The 25,407-nt window shown below is 41.3% G+C and overlaps 1 protein-coding gene across 1 annotated transcript; it reads left to right on the plus strand.

Annotated features, from left to right (window-relative positions):
- The first annotated feature begins 878 nt into the window (after positions 1-878).
- On the plus strand, positions 879-24,369 carry LOC115359947 (zinc finger protein 135). Its single transcript, XM_030052656.1, has 8 exons — positions 879-1,424; positions 3,978-4,069; positions 8,503-8,620; positions 8,834-9,012; positions 15,136-15,247; positions 15,739-15,854; positions 19,028-19,463; positions 20,582-24,369. The coding sequence occupies exons 1-8, from the start codon at positions 1,133-1,135 to the stop codon at positions 21,292-21,294; spliced, it is 2,058 nt and encodes a 685-aa protein (XP_029908516.1). The 5' UTR covers positions 879-1,132; the 3' UTR covers positions 21,295-24,369.
- Positions 24,370-25,407: the final 1,038 nt, after the last annotated feature.

Consider the following 25,407-nt stretch of genomic DNA (forward strand, 5'->3'; position numbering starts at 1 on the left):
CTTTCTTTTTTTTTTTTTTTTTTGTATATGAGATTGAAGCTTGCTACTTGCCACGATGTTGTAGGTGTCAAACCAAACTACATTTTTCACTTCCTGGCCAAACCACAACTCTCAACCTAAAATGAGTTTAGGATTGGGCTTATATAATAATTAGGTGTATCTCTTTAATTTTTCTCTCAAAGTTTTAGAATTTTTTCCCCATTTTTTTACACACTCATCTCTGGAATCAGATTTTTAACTCATTTTGCTTGTTTTTGCCACCAGTTTACTTAAATACTGTGTGATAATGTGGTGAGGTTATTTTGGTTATTTATTCAGGTACTAAGCTTGTCAGTACAAAGACTACCCTGAAGCTTTGGAATGAATAAACTGCTGTGGTGGTTAAAGTGGTAGTTCCTCTATTTTGGGAATGTGATATAATTTCACTTCCCCCCAGCTGTTCTGTAGGACAGTAGTGGTGCATTCTTCCTCTCATTGTTACTGAGTGCTGGATACTGGCTGGATCCTCCAAATGCTAACTGTTAGCTTCCTGCCATAGCCTCCTGTATAAACTGTATATATACATATATGTATATATGGAGAGAGAGAAAGATAATAAGTATAGATGTATAGATAGATATAGATATGTGTAGGCCTACATCTATCTATGCATACATCTCTTTCTATATTTTTTCTTTCACTGACCAGTAAATTGTGCATTTTATTTATTAACAATTACAGAGAAAGAAAGAAAGAAAGAAAGAACGAAAGAAAGAAAGAAAGAAAGAAAGAAAGTTATTCGAGAAGGAAAACATTCTGGACGTGACAAATGATTTCCTGTGTCGCAAACTCTCGGGTACTTACGGTAATATTTCCACAACCGGAAACCACTGTGAATGTTTGCGGAGCTGGACAGTCAGGCAGAGCAGGCAGAGCAGGAGAGACTACCTGGCTACCAAGCGCAGTTAGCCTGTGTCTTTCTAGCACCTCAATGTAACCACCAATTACAGCTGCAGACTCTCTAATATAGCTGTAATGGTTTGACCAAAGTCCTGCTCGACACCTTAATGAGAAGATAAACAGCACATATCGAAACGACAGAGCAGCCCGTACCGAGCTAGCTAGCTTTAGCCGCACCGAGTAACCGTTAACGATGTCCAACCGCTTGGCCTTTCAGACCCAGCTGGCCTCCATCATGGAGGTCTTGGCCAACGCAGCCGTGGCGGAGATATGTAAGCTGGTGGACGACGACTACGCGGTGGTGAGTTTACAGATGTCCCAGTGCCAGAGGGAGAATAAAGCCCTGAAGAGGAAGCTGCATTTGCTGGAGCTGAAGATGGCCCGTGGATATGCTGAGAGGAGGCTCCGGGAAAGCGCGCAGAGCAGCCGACCCAGGGTTCAGATCAACACGAACGACAGGCTCCGGCAGCCTCCGCCTTCCACTGGTGAGTCGGTGAGAATACTAGAGAGTCCATTTTCCCAAAGCGAGAGCTGTGGCATCAAGTTTCGTGTGTCACCGAAACTAACGAGTTCGTCCACATCCAGCTCGTTTCAGAGCAGGAGTGAAAGACATGAGGTTACTCGGTGTGTCCCTGGCGTCGTTTTGTTTGGTGGTAGTTCTCCATTAAAGCGACTAAAACTACAAAATGTGTCATGGGCTCACTTTAGCCCCAGTACGTTTAGTGTAAGGGGAAGGTCGTTACTGCAAACTAAAAATCTAAGAGTTTTTTTCCTTCTTTGGAAGGCAAACGTAAACACTGAGTTAAACAAAACGAGGCCCTCGGTTAATATGAAGGAACTTCGGCTTAATTTGGCATATATGATTCACCAAACAACTATAGCTGGAACTATATGCTTATCTCCCGAATTGATACTATCATGATACGATACCTATCAATTTGTTATGTATTGCGATTCATTATTGCTATTATTATTTTTTTTTAGTTATCCTCTAGTTTGTGCCTGTAAAGGTCACAATAGCTGTATACAGCGACGTCCAGTTTTTTTGTTTTTGTTTTTGTTTTTTGTTTTTTTAAATGGTCCCACAACAGTGCAATGGCTCCTATGGGGGCTAACATCATCACGTATGAATCAAATGTGGCTCAGCTTTCCAGTCAAACCCAATTGATGTAACTCCAAGACTGTTTAGGCCCCAGTCTGCACAAACACACCATTTTACAACAGGCCACAAGAGCACATTTGGACTGCAGGGTTTGTGGCCCAAACTGCATGGGATTAGCATGAGGTGGGCATGTCTGCAAACCCATTTTCATTCAGACAACTGGAGATGAGAGGTCAACGGGCCCCTTTCAAAATGACCAAGCTACATTTTCCCTCATAAGCTTGGCACGACTATATTGCTTAGGTCGTCTAGTATTATGATACCAATATCTTTACTATAAAATTGATTCATTAATAAGAAATAATTTAAAATTTGTTAAAAAGAATTTTTTCCCCCACCCCTTTAAACAACAGATGTGTACGATACTACATGTGGTTCTTGAATGGGCCCTTTCAGTTTCTATATTCATGTTGCTTGTTATTGCACCATGGTGTTGATTGTCGAGGTAATAGGACAACCAAGTATTTACATAATTACACAATACCCTAGTGGAAAAATACTCGAGTAAAAGTTGAAGTCAAACATTCAAGAGTGTGCTTAAGTAGAAATATATATGAACTGGAAAAGGTAGGCTTTTTAAGTAAATGTTGTGAATAACAATTACATCATTTTTGAGTTTGTCATCTGTTTTGCAAAGCAAGAAGTAGCTATAGCTGTCAGATAAATGTAGTGGGGTAAAAAGAACAATATATCCCTCTAAAGTGTGGTGGCGTGAGAAGGACAGTGCTTACTTACTACTCTCCACCTCTGTTTGAAAACTGAAATGTGACTGGTGGATCATACAGTACTGTATATAGGCTGAGGACCGGATCTCGCTGAAATCTCGCTGAGTTTTGTTTGGATCTTGGCATGACTCTCTCTCACATCTGTGGCTAGTGACACACCTTGCTATCCTCAATTAATTAACATGTGATAATAAAACAATGTGTGTGTATAGCACTTTCACACTGTTACAAAGTACATTGCAGGGATGTTAAAAACAAAACTATCCAATGGCTTGAATTACAACAATGCTTTTCATATTTTTTATTACTGCAATACCCTAGTTGTATAAATAAAGCTGCAGAATATTTTGAATAAATATGTGCTGAATATTCATTTTATATTCATTCAATTCACAGATATCATGCCAACAAAACAATTTCTCACAAGTCATGGATTATACACCGGGTGCCTGCTGGTCAAAGGTCTTGAAAGTTTGCAGTTAATTTGAGACTCCTACAGTGCCACAGGTCTCACAGTGTGTTCTATCAGAGTGCTTTATCTACCGAGATATGAAGGCTTTTGTTCCCCCATCCATTTCTCAAACACATCAGTATGTGAAAATTGTTTGTATCTGTGCTATTTGTTAAAAGATGGAGCTGAAATGATTGGAGCTTCGAGTACAAAGCTCCAGATCACTGTTAATAGAAACTAATTTTAATGTACATTTATTTCAAGTATATTGTAAGCAGGGGTCAATTATTTTTAAGTAGGTTGAAAAACCCATTTAAAAAGCCTTAAGTTGAATTTACTAAATCTGAAGACACTGTATGGGGGGGGAGGGGACGTTGGAATTCCTAATGGCTGTTACTGCTTTGGAGATTTTAAGGGACAGTTGACAGTTTATACACACTCCTAATCTCCTGTATTTTCATTTTTGTTCATTGCTTTGAGGTAGGCTCGTGTTTGCTTATGCAGAGTTTTGTGGTTTAATTAAATGCACCCCTTCCAATTTCAATCTCAACATTTTACATTCTGTAACACTGTACTTTTTGGTTTATATTTTCCTGTCCCTTTGTAGTGTGGTGGCATTGAAGATGCCTGTCCTTTGTATATACTGACCAAGGAAAGGTGCAGTGCGAATGTTTCTAGTCACTTGCATTTGTCTCTGTAGATGGCGTGTTTCAGAGACAGATTGATGTGGGTTTGTGGCCTGACAGAGCTGTGACCAGCGAGCCAGTCCATCCAGACACCATGCAGGACAAGGTGAGTTTCCAACAACTGAGAGCTGGGGAAAGATATTGTTGAGATGAACAGCTGTGTGTTTGAGAGCAGGGGCACGGGGATGGGATAAAACAGGCAAGTGTCCTGCTACCTTTTGAGCATCTTGGTTAGAAGTCAAAGTTCTCTTTATGCTTAATAGGGGTGCAACGGATCAAAAAACTCACGGATCGGATCGTATCACGGTTTTGAGTCATTCCCCTTTAAATAAAAACATTCAACTAAAAATGTCCATCCAATGTTTAATTAAAATTTTAAATTATATAAAAACAACTTAAAGTGCAATTTAAGGCATGATACCTTCTAATTTCGCGTGCCACAGTGCCTACACACCGTAATGGTTTTGTCCACCAGGGACGGTTTTTGCTATGGGCAATGTGGGCAACCGCCCAGGGCGCAATCTACTTGGGGGCGCAGGAGCGTCCTCCAAAAAAAAAAAAATCGCCAGTTTTCTAGACTACCATATTGACTCGCATAAAAGACAACCCTGATTTTAAGACGACCCCTCTTTTTCAAGACCCTTTTTTGGAAAAATAGGCGACTTTTTATATGTACAAAATCTTGCTTGAATAAAAAAGCCACCGGCCTGCATCAGGCGGCTCAGCCGCGGCACCGGCCAGTACCGCGTCCACCTGGTAAGTTCTGCCGGATCTGACAGGTGAGCAGCCGGTGCCGCGGCCGGCCCGACCAGTGTGGATTGCACATGCGGCCTTCATGTGAACGTGCACAACTTTTTTTTTCATCAACCAACCCATTCTTATGCATCACAGATCAACGATGATCCGTTGCACCACGAATGCTTAATTCAGCTTTTTTGTACTGCCCCAAAGATGTTTTAAAATGGTTACAGTTTCACTACCATAGATTTCAGCATTATGATAATACTTAAGTTCCATTCATCTGTTCAAGCATGTCACACAGCCACTTTAGATAGAATCGAAGTATCCACAATGTTTCTACTCAATAGTCTGGAAATGTTTTATAATCTATCTAGATGAACTGCAAAGCTAACCAAACCTTGTCTGTAATACCTAAAATTCACCTGGATAATTGGGTGAAGGTAGACAACTTGGCATCATGTTCAAATCTGCCAGTGCAATTCCTCAATACATGGGTACTTATTGACTTTAGAAACATAATGCATTTATTGGACATTTGTAAACAGTGAATTTCCTTCAAGTGTAAACATAAACATGCCCCAGCTGGGCTGAGAGTTTGAGTTTGGGCTTTCAGGGAGGGGCAAAAGTGCACCACTGCACAGGTCAGGGGTGTGCTGAGTTGTCAACACAAGACTGCTGCAGCAGACCTCTGGGACTAAATCAGTGTCTAATTATGTATTATTATTATGGATGAATAAAACTTCAACAGCGCAGTTAAAAAAAAGCATTCAAAATGTAATCAATGTCAATGACTTTGTGACACAACATTGCACTATGCTCTTTTAAATCAAAGAAAGTGCTTCAGTAGTTGTAAAACTGATGAGGTTGCATTCCTGACAGTTTGTTGAAGTCATGAGCTGTTCTTGCTAGCGCCCTGTCTGTGTGTGTGTTTGTGTGTGGGGAAGAGGGCCTGATTAGTCTTAAATGCTGTGGAAAAAAATGCTTATAGTCATAGGGAAAACCTTAATTTTTATGAACTGCATCAGCATTTTGGCAAATTCTGCAATATTCCTCATTGATTCTGTTTTCATTATTAAATTCCACTATTCTGTCAGTGTTTTCTACATTGCAGAAATCATAGAGTCCTACATTCAGCGTGATACATTCAGCGTGAAAAGCAGCTTACAATAACAAAAAGCAATGTGTCTGTTTTGTTGGGAGGAAAGAAGCAGAAAACGATCTGGACTTAAGTCGGCAAACCCCCAAAATTTGTGGCTTACTTGTCCTGCCTACTGCTCATGTGACTGACAAGCATGTAGTCTACACAAAAACAAGCAGTGAATTGCCTATTAGCTGCCGCTCTCATGGTGTGTGTTGCACTCAATTGGATGCAAAGCACATTACATCAATAGGGTGAGAAGCCACAAAAACACAGTAAGAAAGTAGTCAGCTGAAAAAGTCTTAATGTCTGGCCAGCTGATGCTTATGGAGAACCCTGACAGATCCACAATGCTAAATACACCTGGATACTTAGAGCCTGTATTCTCATGGTCTGCTGCTGCAGCTTAAGTGAGTCTCTCCAGAAATGTAATTGTGTTTAGGGTGACACAAGACTGCAAGATCTGTGATTTGTCCACTATATTTATTTGTACTTCTGTGTTTTACGAGTGGATTCCCTGTTAGAGTGAAGACAGCATGGTGCTGGTTGTTGACTCTCAACAAGATGGAAGTGAGCAGGTTTGCAGATATTGTCTGGTGTTGCCACCTCATCCCCAAATGATTCAAATTGCAAAATGTCACCAAAGTTGTGGCAAGAAGTATCCAAAAAACATTGTTTTGGACACCACCATTATGTCCAAGAGTGAACTCTGTTTCAGAGAATGTAAACAACACTGCTCCCATATAGATTTGTGTTTCATTAGCACAAAATTAATAAAGTCTTGCCTCTGCTGTCCAGTGTTTCAGCTATTTGCCAAGTGTGTGCAATTCTTCAGCGTAGAGCTTTAAATACTCACACTCGTGTAGGACACTACGCTGTAGCTGTGGGGGCACTTTTTATTCCCAATTACGTTTTCATGTTGGCTCTCAGTATGCTGGCTTTGCTTGACAAGATCAAGAGGGTTTCACCCTTCAACCTTGCCCAGGTTAGCATACCAGTGATTTTGAATGTTTGGCCCATGTGCTACAATTCCCCTCATTGACATTGTAGTTGGGGAACTAAGGATTTTACAGCATAAAATCAGAATCTGTGTAATTGGCTGTGTAAACAAATGTTGCCCTGGGGATTAATTGGTGGAGAGGCCCCTTCACTCTGCACAATTTCAAGTAATTTATTATGGTGATGGAATACTGGTGTGAAAAAAGTTTGAGGTCTCTGAAAGTTCATTTTCATGTCCTTGTGGAATGAATGGAAACCGATGGCTGGATTCTAGGTAGAAAAAAATGATACAAGACCTCTAAAATATGACTGATAGCTTTGGGAAAAGATAAGCAGAAATGTGAAGTACATTTTATATATTTTGGGCTAAAGAGGCGAAATTATTAGTAGAGTCCTTGTAAGGGCCACTGTCAGTAACTGTGCGTTGCACACAGGTAGTAGAGCAGGACAGATGGGTGAAAAGTCACTGCTCAGCTCATGAAGCAAGTGCATTTGATAATCAATGTATACATTTATTAAATATCGATTCCTGAGCAGCCTGAACACTTGGTGGCCCAGCAGAGCTCCTCCATTTTCAAGCATCTCTGTGTGAACGAAACCACAGCTTTTTTGACTTTCTGATTACTTCTCCAGCTCCCTGTCCGATGACGGCTCATCACTGAGTCCTGTGTTTGGGGACTGGCTTCTCAAAGAAGCTGCCCAGTGTTGACTGCTGCTTCTTCTTGGTAGTTTGAGCTGCAGCAGCTCCTTCTTTCAGTCCTGTTAGCCACCGTGTCTCTAAACAATACCACATAATCCCCTGAATTTATTGCTCTCACCATGCAGCCTAGCACAGTACACACTTGCACTCCTGAGGCATGATTGGCACCTCAGTTCCTGCAATGTGATAGGCACAGGGGTGGGATTTTGTCAGTGTCCCAGCACCAGGAGAGGGGAAAAAGAGGGCTCTGCTTCTGCCCTTCTTCTTTGCTTTTAACTGTTATATATTGAGAGAATTATCATTATCGTTTGATCCAGCCCTACTGATGCGATTTTTGTTTCAAGGACAATATTTGCTTGAGGAATTCAAAATGGACAAGAAGTATTCTTTGAAGGACTGAGAAGCAGTCATAGCCCCTCAGTTTTCTACAGCACCCCTCAGTTTTCACACGTACATATACAGTGGGGCTTATTTCCAAACACCCTTGTGATACATTATCCATACATTTGCAACCGAGTATCAGTATTTGAGTTTTCAACTTAATTTCCACAGATGCACAAAATGTCGTTTATGTAGATTTCAGGTTTGGCTCTGTTATAAATCCTACAGTGGAATAAATGTGAGTACAAAAACTGAAGCAAACCTACAAAGTCTTACCTTGTGTTAAAGGAGATGATGCTAACAGGTTAAAGTCAAAATAACATTAAGATTTTCACTGTAGAGTTATGAACCTCTCAGTTTGCAGGGAGTGCTCATCTCTAACAGAATCTAATGGGGCAAAGAAACTCATGAAACTGTCAGACATCCTGCACAAGTCTAGTGAAAATATATGTAGCTTTTACCTTTTTGATAAGCAACTGAGCACCCAGTTGCTCCACTGTGGTTGTTAGCACTGGCTAGCTGCATGTATATCAATCTTAAGCAGGCCATTGCTGACTGATAAAACTGCCTTTTTCTGCAGTCACCAGATGTGCAGCTGGTGGAGCCGGATCCAGTGCTGGTGAAGGAAGAGAAAATTGAACGAGATATGCCACAAGATGAAGAATTAGAGGACGACGTGCCGCTCATTGGAGAAGATGGTGGGTTTGTGTGAGGGAGATCATGCCGTGCATGTGTGAGACGCACATAAACATATTGTTTTGTCTGCATGAAACTAACCTGTGTGTTTGAGTGAGTATGCTCTACGTATGCCTGAAATGTACGAGAGAGACACTTATTCTATGTATGTAGGATTCGACCTATTTTGAAGGCTTGACACTAACAACCAGTGCTCCCTCATGTACTCTTTGTAGGAGTGGTAGAGTGTGGCCCTCGTGGAGGTGGAGGACAGAGACCCAGCCTTCAACAACAGGACAGCCAGTCATCATCCTGTCAGCCCCAGGTGTCAGCCCCCCTCCCACAGCCTCAGCCCCAGCCTCAAGCCAGCAGGACCAGGCATGCCGGCAACAGCAGCAGCAACAGAGGAGTGGAGGTCAGTGGCTCCTCTCCTCTCCTTAAGTCTGAGCTAAGTGCCTCTGTTGAAGGCAGAGACTCCCTTCTTCACACCCCCCCTCTGCTAGAACAACAGGAAACTATTGACCGTCACCAACATATAGATGATGGCGGTGACGGCTCACGGTTTGACACGTTTTGCGACAATGACGAAAGCTCTGATTCATTAGTCGAGAAATTTTTTGATGCGGCCTTGGGGGACAAAGCCGAAGGAAGGATGCCCTCTTGTTCATACTCAATGGCAGCCGCTGATTTTCCGTCAACCTCCTCCAGTATTAATGGATGGACTCATGGCGGTCTGAGTGACAGCTCTGGTTTCCTCTTGTCTCAGCCTGTTGGTGACCAACATGTAGTTTGCCCACGGACCAGCCCCAAGGAGAGACTGTTTGTTTGCAGCTACTGCGGCAAAACTTTCAATCGACCCAAGAAGGTGGAGATCCACCAGCGAATCCACACAGGGGAGAAACCTTTCCGCTGCGCCACATGTGGGAAGATGTTCTCAGAGGCTGGGAACCTGAAGAAGCACCAGAGAGTTCACACAGGGGAGAAACCCTACAGCTGTGTGCTGTGTGGGAAGGGATTCGCCTGGATAAGGAACCTCAAAATGCACCAGCAAAAAAGCCACCCAGACATTTATTTGGAAGAGGAGACATGGACACAGAACTGAATTGTGTTGTTGGTTATTTAGGGTATAGCAATCAAGTTTAACCATGATTTGGGGAAACTAACAACTTATTGGCTAACATAGAATGAGTGTTGTACAGGACCAGCATGCACATTCGGTCCAAAAATAAAACTTAGCCTGTGGTTGCAAACTTCCCATTTTGTAGTCAGCTAAATTAGATTTATTTATCTATCACCCATTCTTGTATCAGGCATCAGAAGCATGCACTCGTACTTGTCTTGGTCTTGGATGTTAGGGAACAATGGAATATCAGTATCAGTATTTCCCCAATGCCAAATTCAAAAGCTAACATTTTAGAAGCAGAGGAACTTGGCCTCGTTCACCACAAGGAGTATTTCAAATCTGAATCATAATGATGATAATTTATGGTCACTCTCTATATTGATCAGTAAAGTGGCTTGTATTGCCTCTTGACCACTGGCTGAAGTTTGCAAATTTGACTCTGCATTGGCAGGGTAAAATTGCTCTCTGAAGAACGGGAATGCAATGGGGAAAAAGCTGTTGGTCATAAGCTGCTGGTGTTTTTACTACTTACAGGGTGAAACTGTTTTATATACTTGGAGGCATGACACCCTAATTTGGGTCTTTATTGTACTTTCTCTGCGATCTCTTGTACCTGTTTTCAGTTCTGCTGTTTCTCTTGATTCAGGGTTGGTTGAATTCTGACGTCACACCACCTCTTAAGTCTTTGATTAGACAGTTTACAGTACCGCAGGTTGCAGAAATTGCAAACCCGATCAGTTGAAGCAGTGGTTTTCAGTCATTGTGATAAGAGAATTTTGATTCCAACTAAATACAGCAGCTGATTACACTGATTAGAACACCTTTGACTAAAGAGAGGGGGAGTTCAGTGAAGTGTCTGGTTGGAACTAAAAACTGCATCATCTAGGCTGATGGCACATGACTGGAAACCATTGATCTGAAGGCTGCGTCAGCACAGGAAACTTCTCAGTGCTGTACACTGAGGAGGTTATGGGCTGGGCACAGAACAGTCTTTCTCTCTCACTCTCACTCTTTCTCTTTCACACACACACACACACACACACACACACACAGTCTTATTGTTTCCTTCAAAGTGCAGCGACCTGCAGTACTGTATTGGGGCACTGTAAAAGCATGCTGGATAAGATTACTGACTGGGTTTTGAGTTGCTGACTGTGTTCAGCAGTCCTGCAGTAACTGAAGCACAAAACCTGAAGATGGAGTAGAGATTTTTAGGGAAGCAGTCTGTCTTTTTATTTATGAACAAAGAAGCAGAAGTTGTTTGTGTTTTCACTGAGATATAGGAACCAAAAATTGCTCACAGTTTTGTTAGCCGCTATAGTGCATGGAAGGGCTAGAAACAGTTTCTCTGAATAATTAAATAGAAGCCTCAACTTTTGTCATGCTTAGGTTGACATTCTCATAGAAGTGTCCAAACAAGTTTTCATACGAATGCCATACATTGACTCACAATACAGCTGTTTTTATATACATACATAAAACATGTAAGTATTACATTTATTATGTATTACGAATTGCAATAAAATAATCCAAATTATACAGTGTATATTGTAATATTGTAATATAAAAGTGAGCATTACTGATATGGATTAAGGGTCGAATTTAGACCAAAATTAATATTTCTATTCTTTCTTTACTGGTAGAAGCAAATTGAAATGGCATGTAATCATACACACTGAAATTTGAACATAAATAGACACAGTAGTAATCAGGCTCATTTCGATTTAACTGGGTTAAACCAGGGTTTTTGACTCAGGTGTGTGTTTCAGTTCATTGTATTGCAGCTAAAACTGAAGGGAAAACCTGAAGGTAAAAGTACTTTTATTGACTTCATGTTGCTTCTCACTGTTTTCAAAGGATCTTATTCTACTTAATGTTGCTTGCCATAGAGAGGTGAAGTATAGGTTGGCATTTCTATGCAGAAATAAACATCTGTCATTTGATGGGTTGTCCAAAATCCCTATGGAGAATATGAATGGTTCTTTTTGAAAAACATGTGTTAGACAAGTATCCGTGAGATACACAGCATTTTGTTCTAGTGGCTAAAACAGGACATTTACCAGCACCTATATGACAGTTTATGTGTTTGTCACTTGTAATATTGGCTTCCAGCTTATAGAAAAAAGGAAAATCATGACAATTGGCTGGTGTGAAACAGAAAAAAAGAGTGCAATACATTTTTGCCATTGATGGCAGTGCTGAGCACTCACTAAACAGAATGGAATACCTAGCGGTCAGTGTTGCTAAATACTAAAAAACTATCACTACATTTGATTCCACATATTTATCAGTGACTGGTCTGTTACTGTTACACAGTCCAACATTTATAATGACAGAATTATAAGCTGATGTGAAATTGATGGTTGTAAAATGATGTTAATTGTTCTAAATGGTTCTAGATTTCATTCATCTAAGCACATAGAAATGCGTATCTTCTTTATCAGCATCTGCTCGTTTTCACCAATGCATAGAAAAAATATATAAATAATTTAGAGAGCTGGTTTTCTGGAAAAGTCTCATCAACTGCTGCTCATTTGACTCTGTTTTAGCGTTCTGCGTTAGCCACTGGACGTGGCCTCAGATATACTTATAGGTGGAATATCTCCCGATATAGACTATCTCTGCTTGTGACTGCGTTGTGCATTTGTTGTAAGATTTTCATACCTTTACACTGAAGCAGTACAATAGACACTGTTCATACCTAATCACAGCAAACCTGCAGGTAGCCATGGCTACTGTTCTCATTCTCAAACAAATAGCGGTTTAGTCAGTATAAAGAGTCACTGAAGGGACATTAGTTGATGTACATTACTTCATGGAACAAAATGTAGTATATATTTGAAGCCTCTGTGGAGTTCTTTTTGCCATTTATTACAATCTTCATTCATATTTCCCATGGGGTTTTCAGACTACACACTGGATGGTGGAAATACTTACATCCTACAGACACACCACACTTATGCTCGTCATTTACTGTTGAATTGATGTAGTTTGGTTTGGTGCGGCCTCCATACTTCAAAAAAGTGGATGCAAAACCACTTATGTGATCACAACCTTTTATAAAAAATGAGACAACAAACAACTACTGTTCCTAGAATAAAAAAATTAAGCAGCAATATATAAAAAGAATAGTAAATTAGAATATATTGATGTTCTCATTTTTTCTACAAGTCACAACAGTAAAAATGACTGCTGAATCTTAGAATGTACCAGCAGCTGAGGGTGCTGGAGGATGAGAACAGAGCTGGTTGGGTTGCTTTCTGATTGGAGTAAAATTGTATTATCGGAGCAAGAAATTGAAAAGAAAGAAACTAGATTATGGCAAAAAAAAAAGGGGGTCTTGTTTTTGAAGTGTGCATTGCAATAAATCATTTAAGTTTTGTTGGTGACCTTTTCTTTGGATGTGTACTGGGTTATTTAATACTATGTTCAAATGTTTCTCAAGATGTTTTCATTTAAGGGAATAAATACTGTACCTTAAAACAATGACGTCTTGTTATTTAGTGACCATCTCTTCAAGTGAAGGTTTTTATGACTTTGAAACTCAAATAGATGTAATTGCAGTCACATTGCTGCCATGAAATACGCAAAGTAACTAACATTAAAGAGATCTTAAATTGTTATGAAAAAGATGTACAAAAGTAATGGGCCCAAACAGTGTTGACCCAAACATGACATGAAAACAGTCTCATTTGAGTCCCCACTCCTCACAAAAAAACAAACAAAAAATCCTCTCTGAATGAAATCTACACCTAGGGTACAAAGGGTCAGTGGGTGTGACATTACCATAAAAAGTCGCACAACTTCCCAGTGGATTAGCGTAACACAAGAAACTTTAGACACAACGGCAGTGGTCCAGTAGTCTGTTTTAGCTTAGGAGGGTTCCTAACTGAGTGAAATGAGCCTCAAGTATCCTAACAACAGCCATGATAAGAGCTGGTTGAATTCTATAAATGTTAAGGAAGGGTGCTCCAATGCTTCCTTTCCTGTCTCCTTTAGCATAGGACACACTGGACCATGCTTTACCAAAGGAAAGGAGATAATGCCGGCCCACAGTTCCTTGCAGCAGCAACATTTAAAGCGATGTATCATTCAGCTGCACACACTTCAAGGTGTCTACTCAGTTTTGTGGTTCTTAAGGCTTATAGTCATTATAAACAGAATATGATCTGTAACACTGAAGTCTGTCTTTCAAGAAAACGCATATGAGACATTTTTGGCGAGATATTTTTAATTCAACAAATTTGAAACTTAGATTGATGATATATACAGTAGTAGATTTGTAAGCTTAACGTTATTACGTATCTTGCAGGAATCTAACAATTATTTTCATACAATCAAACTAACTGGTATTGATGTGGATTAATATAATGGACAGCACGGACTGCGCGAGCAGCCACTCTTAATGTGACAACCATTTGGTTTCACTTTTGTGACTGGTAGCCTGTTTTTGTGTCAATTCCAACCTAGATAATGAAGTCATATTTTTCACTGTGTTGTCCATGTTTATATCGCCTGCATGAATTGTCTAAAGTGCACTTCCTGCAGTCCACTTTTAGAACATTGTCATTTCACCACAGCAGACCCACGTCAGTAACATTCTCATAATTACGTAGCCGAGTGTCAGTGTTGCTGGATTCCCTTCTCTTCCCTCACATCTTTCTTTGACCTCATGATGTTTTCCAAGGTCAAGGAAAAGTGCTTAAGTAAAGACATAGGATGTCACTTTTTTTGACTATTAAACCGCAGCCAAAGTTTGTCCTGGGCCAAGGAACAGCATATAAACTACTCCCACTGATTGGGCCACCAACACTTAAAGTTTTTTTGCAGTTTCTCCAAAGTGGGCATTGTGGTATCCTCTAACTCTGTGTGTATAGTCAGGTTGGTGGACACATCGCTACTCCCACTTCAAGCTGTGCTCTTTATTACAGGTTCTGGAAAAGATCTCTATTGACCTTCATTTATTTACGGGCTACACCTTTGGTGGGGACTTATATCGTTTTGGTATCAGTGTAGATACCACAGTGTTTAACATTTTTCAGTTTATATGTTTGCACATTTAAAAATGCTAGAAGACAAAAACAGCCTCTTGCTTTGTATTTGTATTTGAAAAAACAAAATATATAACGGAGATGCAACATAATTAGAATATAGATACTAACCAACAACCCACAACAGGAGGGAATGGCACAAGAAAGGCATCCTGTTGGGTCTTTGTAAAGCGGAAAGGTCTGAACTGTCTTGTGCTCTAAGACTTGACCTGTATGAACATCAAACCTATAAACAGATGTGCTAACTGAACACAGATTTGCACATTTGATTGCCCAGACCCCTGTCTGTGTGATGTCACCCCCCGTTTTGCATTTGCAGTCCAACAACATCTTCCATTTTCCATGTTTGTCTGTGTGATTGCAGGTGGTGGCCGTGCAGAAGGAGGAGGAGGAGCCAGATGTGGTGCTGGTGAAGGTGGAAGAGGTGGAGCCGGGGACCAGAAGCCAGAGTCAGACATGCCTGAGCATCCAGGAGGGTGAGAGAACAGCAGGAGACCAGCATCTGCATGCATCTGGTTAAAGGGATAGTTCACACATTTTGAAAAATGTGATATTATTTCACTCCCCCCCAGCTGTTCTGTAGGACAGTAGTGGTGCTCTCTTCCTTTCATTATTACTGAGTGCTGGATACTGGCTGGATGCTCCAAATCCTAACTGTTAGCCTCCTGTCATTGAGGTGGACTGCCCCTCAGATAACAGTATTAAAAATAACCAACCACTTACTTTCATACAAAAACAGCACTAACAGTTCGAAAAAAGCAGCAGCATGTGAAAATGGGCACACTCAGCTAGTAGAATGGTGTCAACACTTTCTGATGGCTATGTTTCAGTAGTGATCCACACTTATAGGAATATGTAAACCACAAATGTCCTGAACAGAAATAACTACAAAGCAGATTTAACTTGGAAAGTACAGGTTAACAGGCTAAATGAGAGAATGACTCAGTTGCTTTATCTCCTCTGACAGGACTAGTGGAGTCCAGCACAGACGACTACAGAGGAGTGCTGCCGTTTGATGAAACCACACAAAATTCAACGCATCAGCTCTCGGAGCTTCAGGAGTCTGGTCGGGGCTTCTCAGAGGTCAGCTATGGCCGTTCTTCACTGTGGACAAATGGGGGGGAAAGCTTTTGTCCCGATGACAGCCTCCCAGGGCCGTCCTCACATTGCGCCCCCATCTCATATTTGCCTGACAACCTCACAGGGGCCGAATCCAGCATCTCTAGGAGGGAAATGGAGGTTGAGAGCCCCAAAAACTTCCATGTTGCTTTGTCCGTTTCATTTGAACAGGCTCCTGTCATTGATCTGTCCGAGCAGTCCTGTCCCACTCACGTTCCAGGTCAAATGCAGGGAGCGCAGATTTCTGGCCACAGGTCTGGGCAGTTCCTTGGTCAAGATCAAAGTCAAAGTCAGGGTCAGGGGAGCTACAGTGCCACTGCTAGCAAGCTCACATTCCCCAGGAAGAAGGTTTGCATCTGTAGGTTCTGCGGGAAAGGGTTCAGCTCCCCAGCGAATTTAGTATCTCATCTGAGGACTCACACTGGTGAGAGACCGTACGGCTGTAACATCTGCGGGAAAAAATTCTCCCAGTTCTGGAACCTGAAGATCCATCGGAACATCCACACCGGGGAGAGACCATACCAGTGCTCCCTTTGTCCTGAGAAGTTCTCCGACCCCAGCAACCTGAAAAAGCACCAAAAGAGACATCACCCTCAAACATAGGCATAGTCAGCAGCACAGTTAGCTAAACTTGATACACAGGTCGATAAGGACCCATAAGCAGAAGCTGGTGATCTGCTCTTTTGCCTTATCTTTAGTGTTAACTCCTTGTTAAAATGTTTAAGATACAACCATCAAAATGACTAACTCAGATTACATCTCCACAACACTGACATGATGATCAGCAGTGGCCAATTTTTTACTTCAGTCACCTAAAATGGTTACTTCTCCCACAGCACGAGTCCCTGATAAAGATGGTTTTACTTGTAAGCCTGTTCGGCAAAACCTTTATTCCAAAAAACGCAAAAAAGAGGGTCTGTGCTTTTACAACAGCAAAAAGATATCAAAAGTTTCATTTAATCTCACACTTATGCAGGACAATCCAAGTGTCTGTATGCTCATCACTACGCAAACATACTTATTTTTGCTGAAATGTTATACGCAGACCACTTCTGCAAAATCCCCTCATGTAGCTGTGTGGGAAGTAATTAGTATGCAACTGGAGACTGGAATTATACCTCATGACAAATGGAATGGGTGAAGTAAGCCTTTAATGTTGCATGGAGAATTGGCAACCACAAAATACACAATAGGATATTTATTAGATGATAAAACGTTGATAATTGCTTTTTCAGTCTTAATCATCAAAATGCTCAACTTGCAGTTTTAATAAGCTGGCCTGAGGCAGATACATGTCAAGGACAATGACCTACATCCGATTTGAAATCTATCCTTAGTGTATAGCTATTTGAGCAGGAAGACTGAAATAGCTAAAAGATTGACTGTCAGTCACAGGGACAGATTGATACACACTGAGATATTGACATCAGATGTTAAAATGTGCTACAACTCAAAATAAGGACTGTGCATTACAGCCAGTTAGGAACAGAGGAGGGGCTTTTCGAATCCATTTGAAACCATTCAAACAATGTATATTGTAACCTTTATTAAGAGTTTAGATACAGATTGGGGAAATTTCTGGTCAGTAATATTGTGTATCTTTATTAATCATGCGCTTCCAATGAGGGTCGAGGCTAAAATGCAGTGAGCTTGTTTTGATAGTACAGGGCCTATTTAACATATTTATTCTTTTCTATCTATGAGAATAATTCTCTTTTATAATAATGTGTTGTTTTTTTATTTTTGAAGTGTGAAATTGATGTTAGATGTAAGCCACTGTGGTGTTTGCAGTTGAAAGGGCCACACATCTGTAATTCTAGACTGGCTTTTTCTATTGTGTCACAATTTTGTACAATTCTGCTTGTTGTCCAAGGGTTGCATTGTAAATGATTAAAACTGTGTCTTAAAAAAAAACAAAAACGAGTTTGTGAATTTGTGGTTTTTATAGTCATTTAAATCAGCTCGTACTCCAGCGTACAGGAGAATGAAATGACAAAATTGTGACACAATATTATAGAATCTCAAATTCATGTAGCCATGTAGTTCTACTTCAGATAGACCACATTTACACCTATCCATAAAATCCCAATCAAAGATTTATCAGTATCCTTTTGGAATGTGCAGTAATATTTAACAGCAAATGCCCACAGCAGACCCAACAGCAAGCCGCTATTTTACCCCAATACAATGGTTAGTAGCCTAAATATAAAAACAATTATAGAGGAAGATCAACAGAAATGTGCTTCTATCTGCAGGTCTGTTATAGACCCTTAAAGATACAGTCCCAGTCTGTGCATAGGAACTACTAACTGATGCAGTTAAGTTTAATTAAAGGTCATGCACACGGGTTGAAATCCCTTAAATTGCCTGTAGTGCTGGTGAAAGCATCTATAAAATGACCTATTTTTATTTATTTATTTTCTTTAGATACACAAGAGAACAGTTAATCAGCATCAAATTTTGGCCATGACAAAAAGCCTTCCACGATTATATGAATATTCAACAATAAGCATAGTCAGCGACATTTATAATAGACAACATAGGGCTCATAGACCAATCACATGCCAGTATTTAGTAAAATAAATAAATTCTATCACCTGGTGAAGGGGAATCACTGGATTCCAACATGTAAAGCCCTTTGAAACCCGAGCAGATTCACTTGACTTCTTCCAAAAAACACTGGGAAAAAAGGCGATTGCCAAATAGGTAAGAAATGACCTGAAAGTTGATCAGGAAAAAAAGCTGACCTTAAAATGACACCAAGAAATGATTGAAAACAGGTAAAAAAAAAAAATGACACAGGTTTCTAGGATTCAAAAGGTTAAAGATATAAATTCCTGTCCAGTAGAGATAAAATGGTAAAACATATAGGAAATGATTTCATCAATTAAATTCCTCACTGAAGGCCTCTCTTTTATATGTCCTTGAATATATGTAACGCTGATGATTAACTATTCATGCAATTCTGTAAGGCCCACGAAGGCTAGTGCAGAAAAACCACCTTGCTCCGTGATATTAAAGCTTTGCCACTTATTCTCCAAAAGAAATAGAACATTTTTTGAGCCTGGTCTTAATCCATGTTTTTCAAGTTCCTCTTTGTTCTTCCCTCCCTCCCCGTCTGCCCCACCTCTTTACAGTCTGCAGCACCACAGTCACACACACTGATAAAAGAAGATCCCTGCCCTGTTGTGTCCGTCCAGTTGAGGGTCCCGGACACCAACACACCAGCCAACACCAGCCCTCATCCGCAGCAGCAGAGGTCCAACAGCAGCAACCCGCTGAGCTCAGAGTACTCGCTCTTTGAACTGGAGACGTTTTTCACCCGCTGGGCCCCCGACGGCGACTCCGTGTCGCCCCCCGATGGCCCGTCCTGTTCCTTCAGCGCTGACGACACAGAGCATGAGCAGGACGCGGTTATTATTGTTGAGAGCAAGCCACAAACTCAACTCATTCTTCAGCCCGCCCAAGGGTCGGCTTCCTCCACAGTCAGGATGAGTGCAGGCGAGAGCGAGCAGAGCTTCTCCTCACTGCCGGGACGTCCCAGAGCTCACACTCAGCCAGCTGCTACACAAGGTCATTCCACAGCATAAATGTTGATTTGAGTCATTGCTGGGTATTCCACATTGTCCTTGTGTTTAATCACAAGGACATCAAAATAGGCTGTGCTTAGATTGATCATCAAAAATATATATCAAATATATACACTACTCACAAAAAGTTAGGGATATTTGGCTTTTGGGTGAAATTTATGGAAAATATAAAAAGTTCATGCTACAGTGATATTATATCATGAAAGTAGGGCATTTAAGTAGAAGCATACACTGGTGATTTCCTCATCTCAAACAATTTCTTGAAACAAAAGCCAACAACAGTGGTGACCTTTAGCAAAGGTATAGGGTGGTATAGTTCCCTTGGCATGATATGAGTCCACATGGTGGTGAAATATCCTCATTAGTTGCTTTGTGCTCCCCCGGACTGCTAATCCACAATCCTGGATTTCTATCTCCATTTATCTCTATAACACAGCAAAGCAGCGCCCAAAATAACACCTCTAGCACATAAACCAACACAAACAAAGTGGATGATGCCAATATAAAAACAAGTCCCGGTATCCATTTTTTGAGGAAATGAATTGTCTCTTTTCCTATTTAAGCTGTAAAACAGATTTGGCAGGCAAAATCCGTATAGCAACATTGTGCCAGGAAGAAATGACCTGAAAGAACTGTCACAAATAATTCTAATTACACAAAAAAAAAAAAAAAACATGGGTACCGGGACTTGTTTGTTTGTTGTTTTTCATATTGGCATAATTCACAAACATTTGTTAATGTGCTGAAAGTGTTATTTTGGGAGCTGTTTGGCTATGGAAGGGAATGAAGATACAAAAATACAGTATTGTATTTTCAGGCAAATAATAAGGATAGGAAAAGTCCTTTAGTGTGGCCCTAGCTCAAGAGTCTACAACAGCCCTTAATAACCACCAATATGCAATCTGATGTGCACTTAGTACAGGGGAACTATAATAATCTGTGTTACTTTTTATTTAAAAAAAAAAAAACCTTTGTCTTTTGTCCCCTCTGTGTTTTCTGCCTTGAGTATTACGACAGCTGAACCTCTCCTTGAACTTTGTTTTCTGCTGCCAGGATTATGAGGATTATGACATAACTTGACCTCTCCTTGTCTCCTCCCAGCCTTGTCCCCGGGGACGTCTGTGTCTGTCCCTTTGCGGATGCAGGCTCCATCTTCACAGCTTCCTTGGGGCAGATCTGCAGCTATGATGAGAACCGTGCAGACTCAGCCACTGCTGCATCCACAACGTAGTTACAGCAACAGGATACCGCAGCAACAACATGGCATTCATTCCCCGCAAAACACACAATCCACTACCACAGCCGGTGCTGGTAACACCACTAGCATTGATATTTCCAGTATCAGTTCCACCTCTCGGACTGTGGGCTCCACTGTGGCTCCCCAGTTAGCTCTACCGGTGAGGGGGAGCACTGCAGCTAAGGGTTTGGCCAGCATCGAGGTCGCCATCACAGCCCAGCAGCGAGCCCAGCGGAAACACCAAGCGGTCGGCATGGTTCCAGGCGAGCGCCGCAGGAAGAGCTATGTATGCCGAGCCTGTGGCAAGGCTTTCTCCGGACTGTCCAACCTGGAGGCCCACCAGCGCGTCCACACAGGAGAGAAACCGTTCCACTGTGCCACCTGCGGCAAGCGCTTTTCAGAGGCCGGGAACCTAAAGAAGCACCAGAGGGTTCACACCGGGGAGAAACCGTACAGCTGCGACCACTGCGGGAAGCGCTTCGCCTGGATCTGCAACCTGAGGACACACCAGCAGTCCGCCACGGGCTGCGGGCTGCAGGCCAGGGGAGGGCTAGGGATTGGGGGGCTGGATCAGTGAGATTAGCATCCAGTGGCGGCTGGCAATCCATTGCAGCAATCTGCTGCAACCAATAAGGAGTTGTTCTCACTGTACACTAATTTAATTTGCCACCTTCTGCCATCTGTAGGCAGGAGGACCAGGGAGTCTCAGGTGTGAAGGGGAAAGGAGAGGACAAACTGTGACTGCATTTTAAGCCTTTTATTAGAATGAGAGCACCTCACAAGCCCCTTTCACACTTGCATTTCTTAGCCTTCGGCTGCAATAAGCCCAGGTCTTAGGTTAGAATTGGTTCTCCTGCTCATTAAGTTAGGCCTTACAGTTAGCCCTGGGTTAAGAATTCAAACTGAAACTCCAGACCCAGGGTTAACGTCTTCAGAAACAACTTGTAGCACTGTTATGATTAGACAACAGTCATTATGTTGATTTTGTTTTAGCCTATACTCACACTGCTGACCTTAACTTTGACTTTTGGGGGATAACCCTGCTCTGGAGTGGGCTTTGGTAAGCCCTGGGCTGAAGGTGGGGATATCCCACATTGTGAGTTGCAAGTTTGAAACAACTGCTAGTCCAGGCCCAAAGGAGGTGTAAGCCCAGGACTAAGTGTAGTGTCATAAGGGCGAGGGATTGTCATTCCTCAAATGCTTTTATGGTAGCAATACCACATATGAAGCAGCTACCTTACTTTGAATTGTCCTGTTCTCTCTTTCAGGCTTTCCTGCAAAGATCAGTGTCCTGCCTGCGATGTTTCATTGTCCTCAGCTTACAGGTGCCAGACTGTAGCCAGAGACAACAGTTTTAGCTTTAGGAGCTTTATTGAAGCAACCATATATTTTCCAAGCCAAGACTGTAGAGTTCTATGGCATTTGACATGACATGATATGACATTTTTAACCAATGATTTATGTTGGCAAAATTTTCTAATTAATTAACTGAAATTTAATTTTATAATTAACCCCAACACTAGCTGGTACAGGGATCAGCCATCACCAGCAACCTCCCAGTTCTCCATATTGACATATGAAACAGGGCAACAAAAGGAAATTCTAATCAAGTATGACGTTTTTGGTGGTGAGGAGACAACTGTTTCTAAAGATGCTTTTTTTTTTTTTTTTTAAAGAAGGCTAACAGTTAGCATTTAGAGCATCCAGCCAGTATCCAGCACTCAGTAACCATGAGAGGAAGAGAGCACCACTACTGTCCTACAGAACAGCCAGAGGAGGAGTGAAATAGTATCATGTTTTTCAAAATAAGTGAACTATCCCTTTAAATTCAGCCAGTTTCATTGGTTGCAGCCATAATTAAATTCTTGTCTTTGTGTAGCAGCTCCACCGTTTTGTTCAGTTTGATTACAGTTGAGGCCTTAGTATGATGATGCCACCACATGTTCCTTAATGTTTTTTCTCAGGACAGCCTGAATTCACGCTCACTCAAATTCAAATACCCCTGCCTCACACGCACACACACACGCACACACTTACAAGCTAAAATAAATGAATAAAAAATGAACGGTCTGCAAATAAAAATGTTAATAGTGTTTCATACAGTTTCCTAAACTATTTCAGTGAAAGACTATAGAGCTGATCAGGAGGCTTCACATCACAACGCCTGTCTTCAAAGCTCAAAGCTGAAAATTTAACATTGTAAATCAAATAAATCACGCACATAGATGAATCTGATGCATTTATTTATTTATTATTATTAATTTTTTTACATTCATGGCATGCTGTTATTGGTCTGGATCACCGGCGCAAATTTCCCTTAGACATTGGGGGGGGGACATTTAGCGGGGGGTCAGGGGGTCAAAAGAGGTGCCAAAGTAAAAATGGTATGGTCCAAGCATAGGGGTGTAAGGCTTTTTTGGAAAACAATTATGAACGATTTTACAAGTGTTTTGCCACTCTGTATTGTTACATTACCTGTATTAGTGAGAGGTTTGTATCTCATGATATTTTTGGGGGGTCGGACAAATTTATCTTTTATAAATATTGGGGGGGGGGGGGGGGGGCCTGTCCCCCCTGACCTCCCCTAAATTTGCGCCCATGGTCTGGATAATTGCTGGCCAGTCTGGAAAGGTCTTCCCTCTCTCTGTGATCCCTCCCTCTATTTGTGCTGTTTTTTCCTCTTTTTGACAGCTGGGGGGGGTTAAGAGATTTTCTTTCCTGTCATGAAGATCAGGGGTGTCATTTTGTTTCCTGTGAACTGTGTGCCTGCCAAGCCCTTAGAGTGACTATAAACAGTAACTATAAATACTTGAACTTATGGTACTTATACCATGGTGTCACGTTGCATTAAAGATGCTTACCGGTATTTTGTCCGTAGTTAGGCAGTTCTTGCTTTGTGTGAAGTGATGTGAGGCTCACCTACCACGTCACATGTATTCGGCGGAGTTTCGGTTCACTGGTTTACATGACTCTGTACTGTGAATACAGCAGCTTACACAAGCTGCTCTAACAATAACTGATCTTTAATTTTTAAAAAAAATACTTTGATTGTACAGTAAATGTATTTTACAGGTCAATAAAAAAAATATTTGAATCCTGATCACTGGTCATTAGTTTGGGCTGCAGATTGAGATAATGGGCTTTATTTGTCTTGCAGCTATTTGATGGGATGTTTGTGTAGCTCATTCAACAGAGCATGAGCCCCGGGTTGGAGGCACCCACCACTTTTCAGTTTGTGCAGAGGGAGAAAAGAGCTGTTATAACCTGTTACACTGTTACAATTAATGCATTATAACTACTCAGGTTTAACAGACCAGTTAGTGAACAATGCACCTGAAGGTTCATTTGCATGCCGAGTCAAGAGGATTCGGAGGAACAATCATCCATCCAAAAATGTATCCAAACCTCCCTGAAACATAATTATAAAGCTTAGATCTTTTGCAGCATTTTGTTTGAACTGCTCAGTTTGTAATAGTTAGAATTATGATTGCAAAACTGTGGAAATATTTCAAAAATTGATGACACATTTCATGACATTTTGCAGGAATAGGCTGTATGGGATGTTATGGATATTAACATGGACAAAAGGGAAAATGTACTGATTACTTACAAAGGCTGTATTTAGACCCCACCCCCCAAATCAATCAATCAATCAATAAATAAAATGTCAGTACATAAATAAGGAAGATATGTTATATGGGTATTTTTTTTAGAGTCAGCAGATTCCTTACAGACTTACAGGTGTCTGAGTGTGATGTGTTACCTGATCAGTGTCTTGGTACTTGTGAGCGTCAACGCGGCCAATATGTATTTGAACTTGGACAGTAGTGACACCTGCTGGCAAACAACGGCTACACCTCCCAGTGTTTACCCCATTCAAATGAGATGCTGCATTTAAGAGCTCCCCGTATGCTCCCCCCCAAAGTTAAGCGCCTTTATCATGACTTGTCGGTGCATTCAAGTGCTTTTGGTCGTCAGACTACAGCAAATAATCCCTGTGCTGATAATAACAGATTTGCATTTGTCAATTTTTTTTTTTTTTTGAAATATTAATACTTTTTAATGTCATTTAATGTTTTGTTTTGTTTTTTGAGCGTGAGGTTAAGTCACGATAACAACCATTGTCTCTCTGCTTAGGCTAAATATATCCACATAGTCACTGGCTGATTGTAGCTCCTGCATGCGTTACTGTAAATAGGGAGAAACCTGAATGTATTTTAGAACTTTCTGCTGAATTATTTAAAAGTGGTGTATAAACACTATAAATCGTGCTCAGTATGACCGTACAGTGTGTGATGACAAAGCCTTTTTCCGTACAAACAATATGCTGCCCTCACTATGTACCGCTTTGTAGGACCTGGCTCCGCGTGCACGTACACACAGAGATATTTCTGACAGTACTTGAAGGCAGCACGGTTCAGCGGAGGCGGTGAGGTACTAGGACGTTTTTCTTACATAGAAAGATGTTCACAATGGCTTTCTGGGCGATTATTTGCTGGAAGGGAGGTTTCAGTCACTAAAGGATGAGGTGAAATTCAAGTGTAAGGAAAAAGAAAAATTGAAGCTAGCAGAGGATGGTTTCGATCCATCGACCTCTGGGTTATGGGCCCAGCACGCTTCCGCTGCGCCACTCTGCTGGATGGCATAGGGGAGGGGAAATGTCCTTTATCAACCTGTAACCAGCGACGCC

Source organism: Myripristis murdjan, chromosome 1 (genome assembly GCF_902150065.1).
Source record: "Myripristis murdjan chromosome 1, fMyrMur1.1, whole genome shotgun sequence".
Taxonomy (NCBI): domain Eukaryota; kingdom Metazoa; phylum Chordata; class Actinopteri; order Holocentriformes; family Holocentridae; genus Myripristis; species Myripristis murdjan.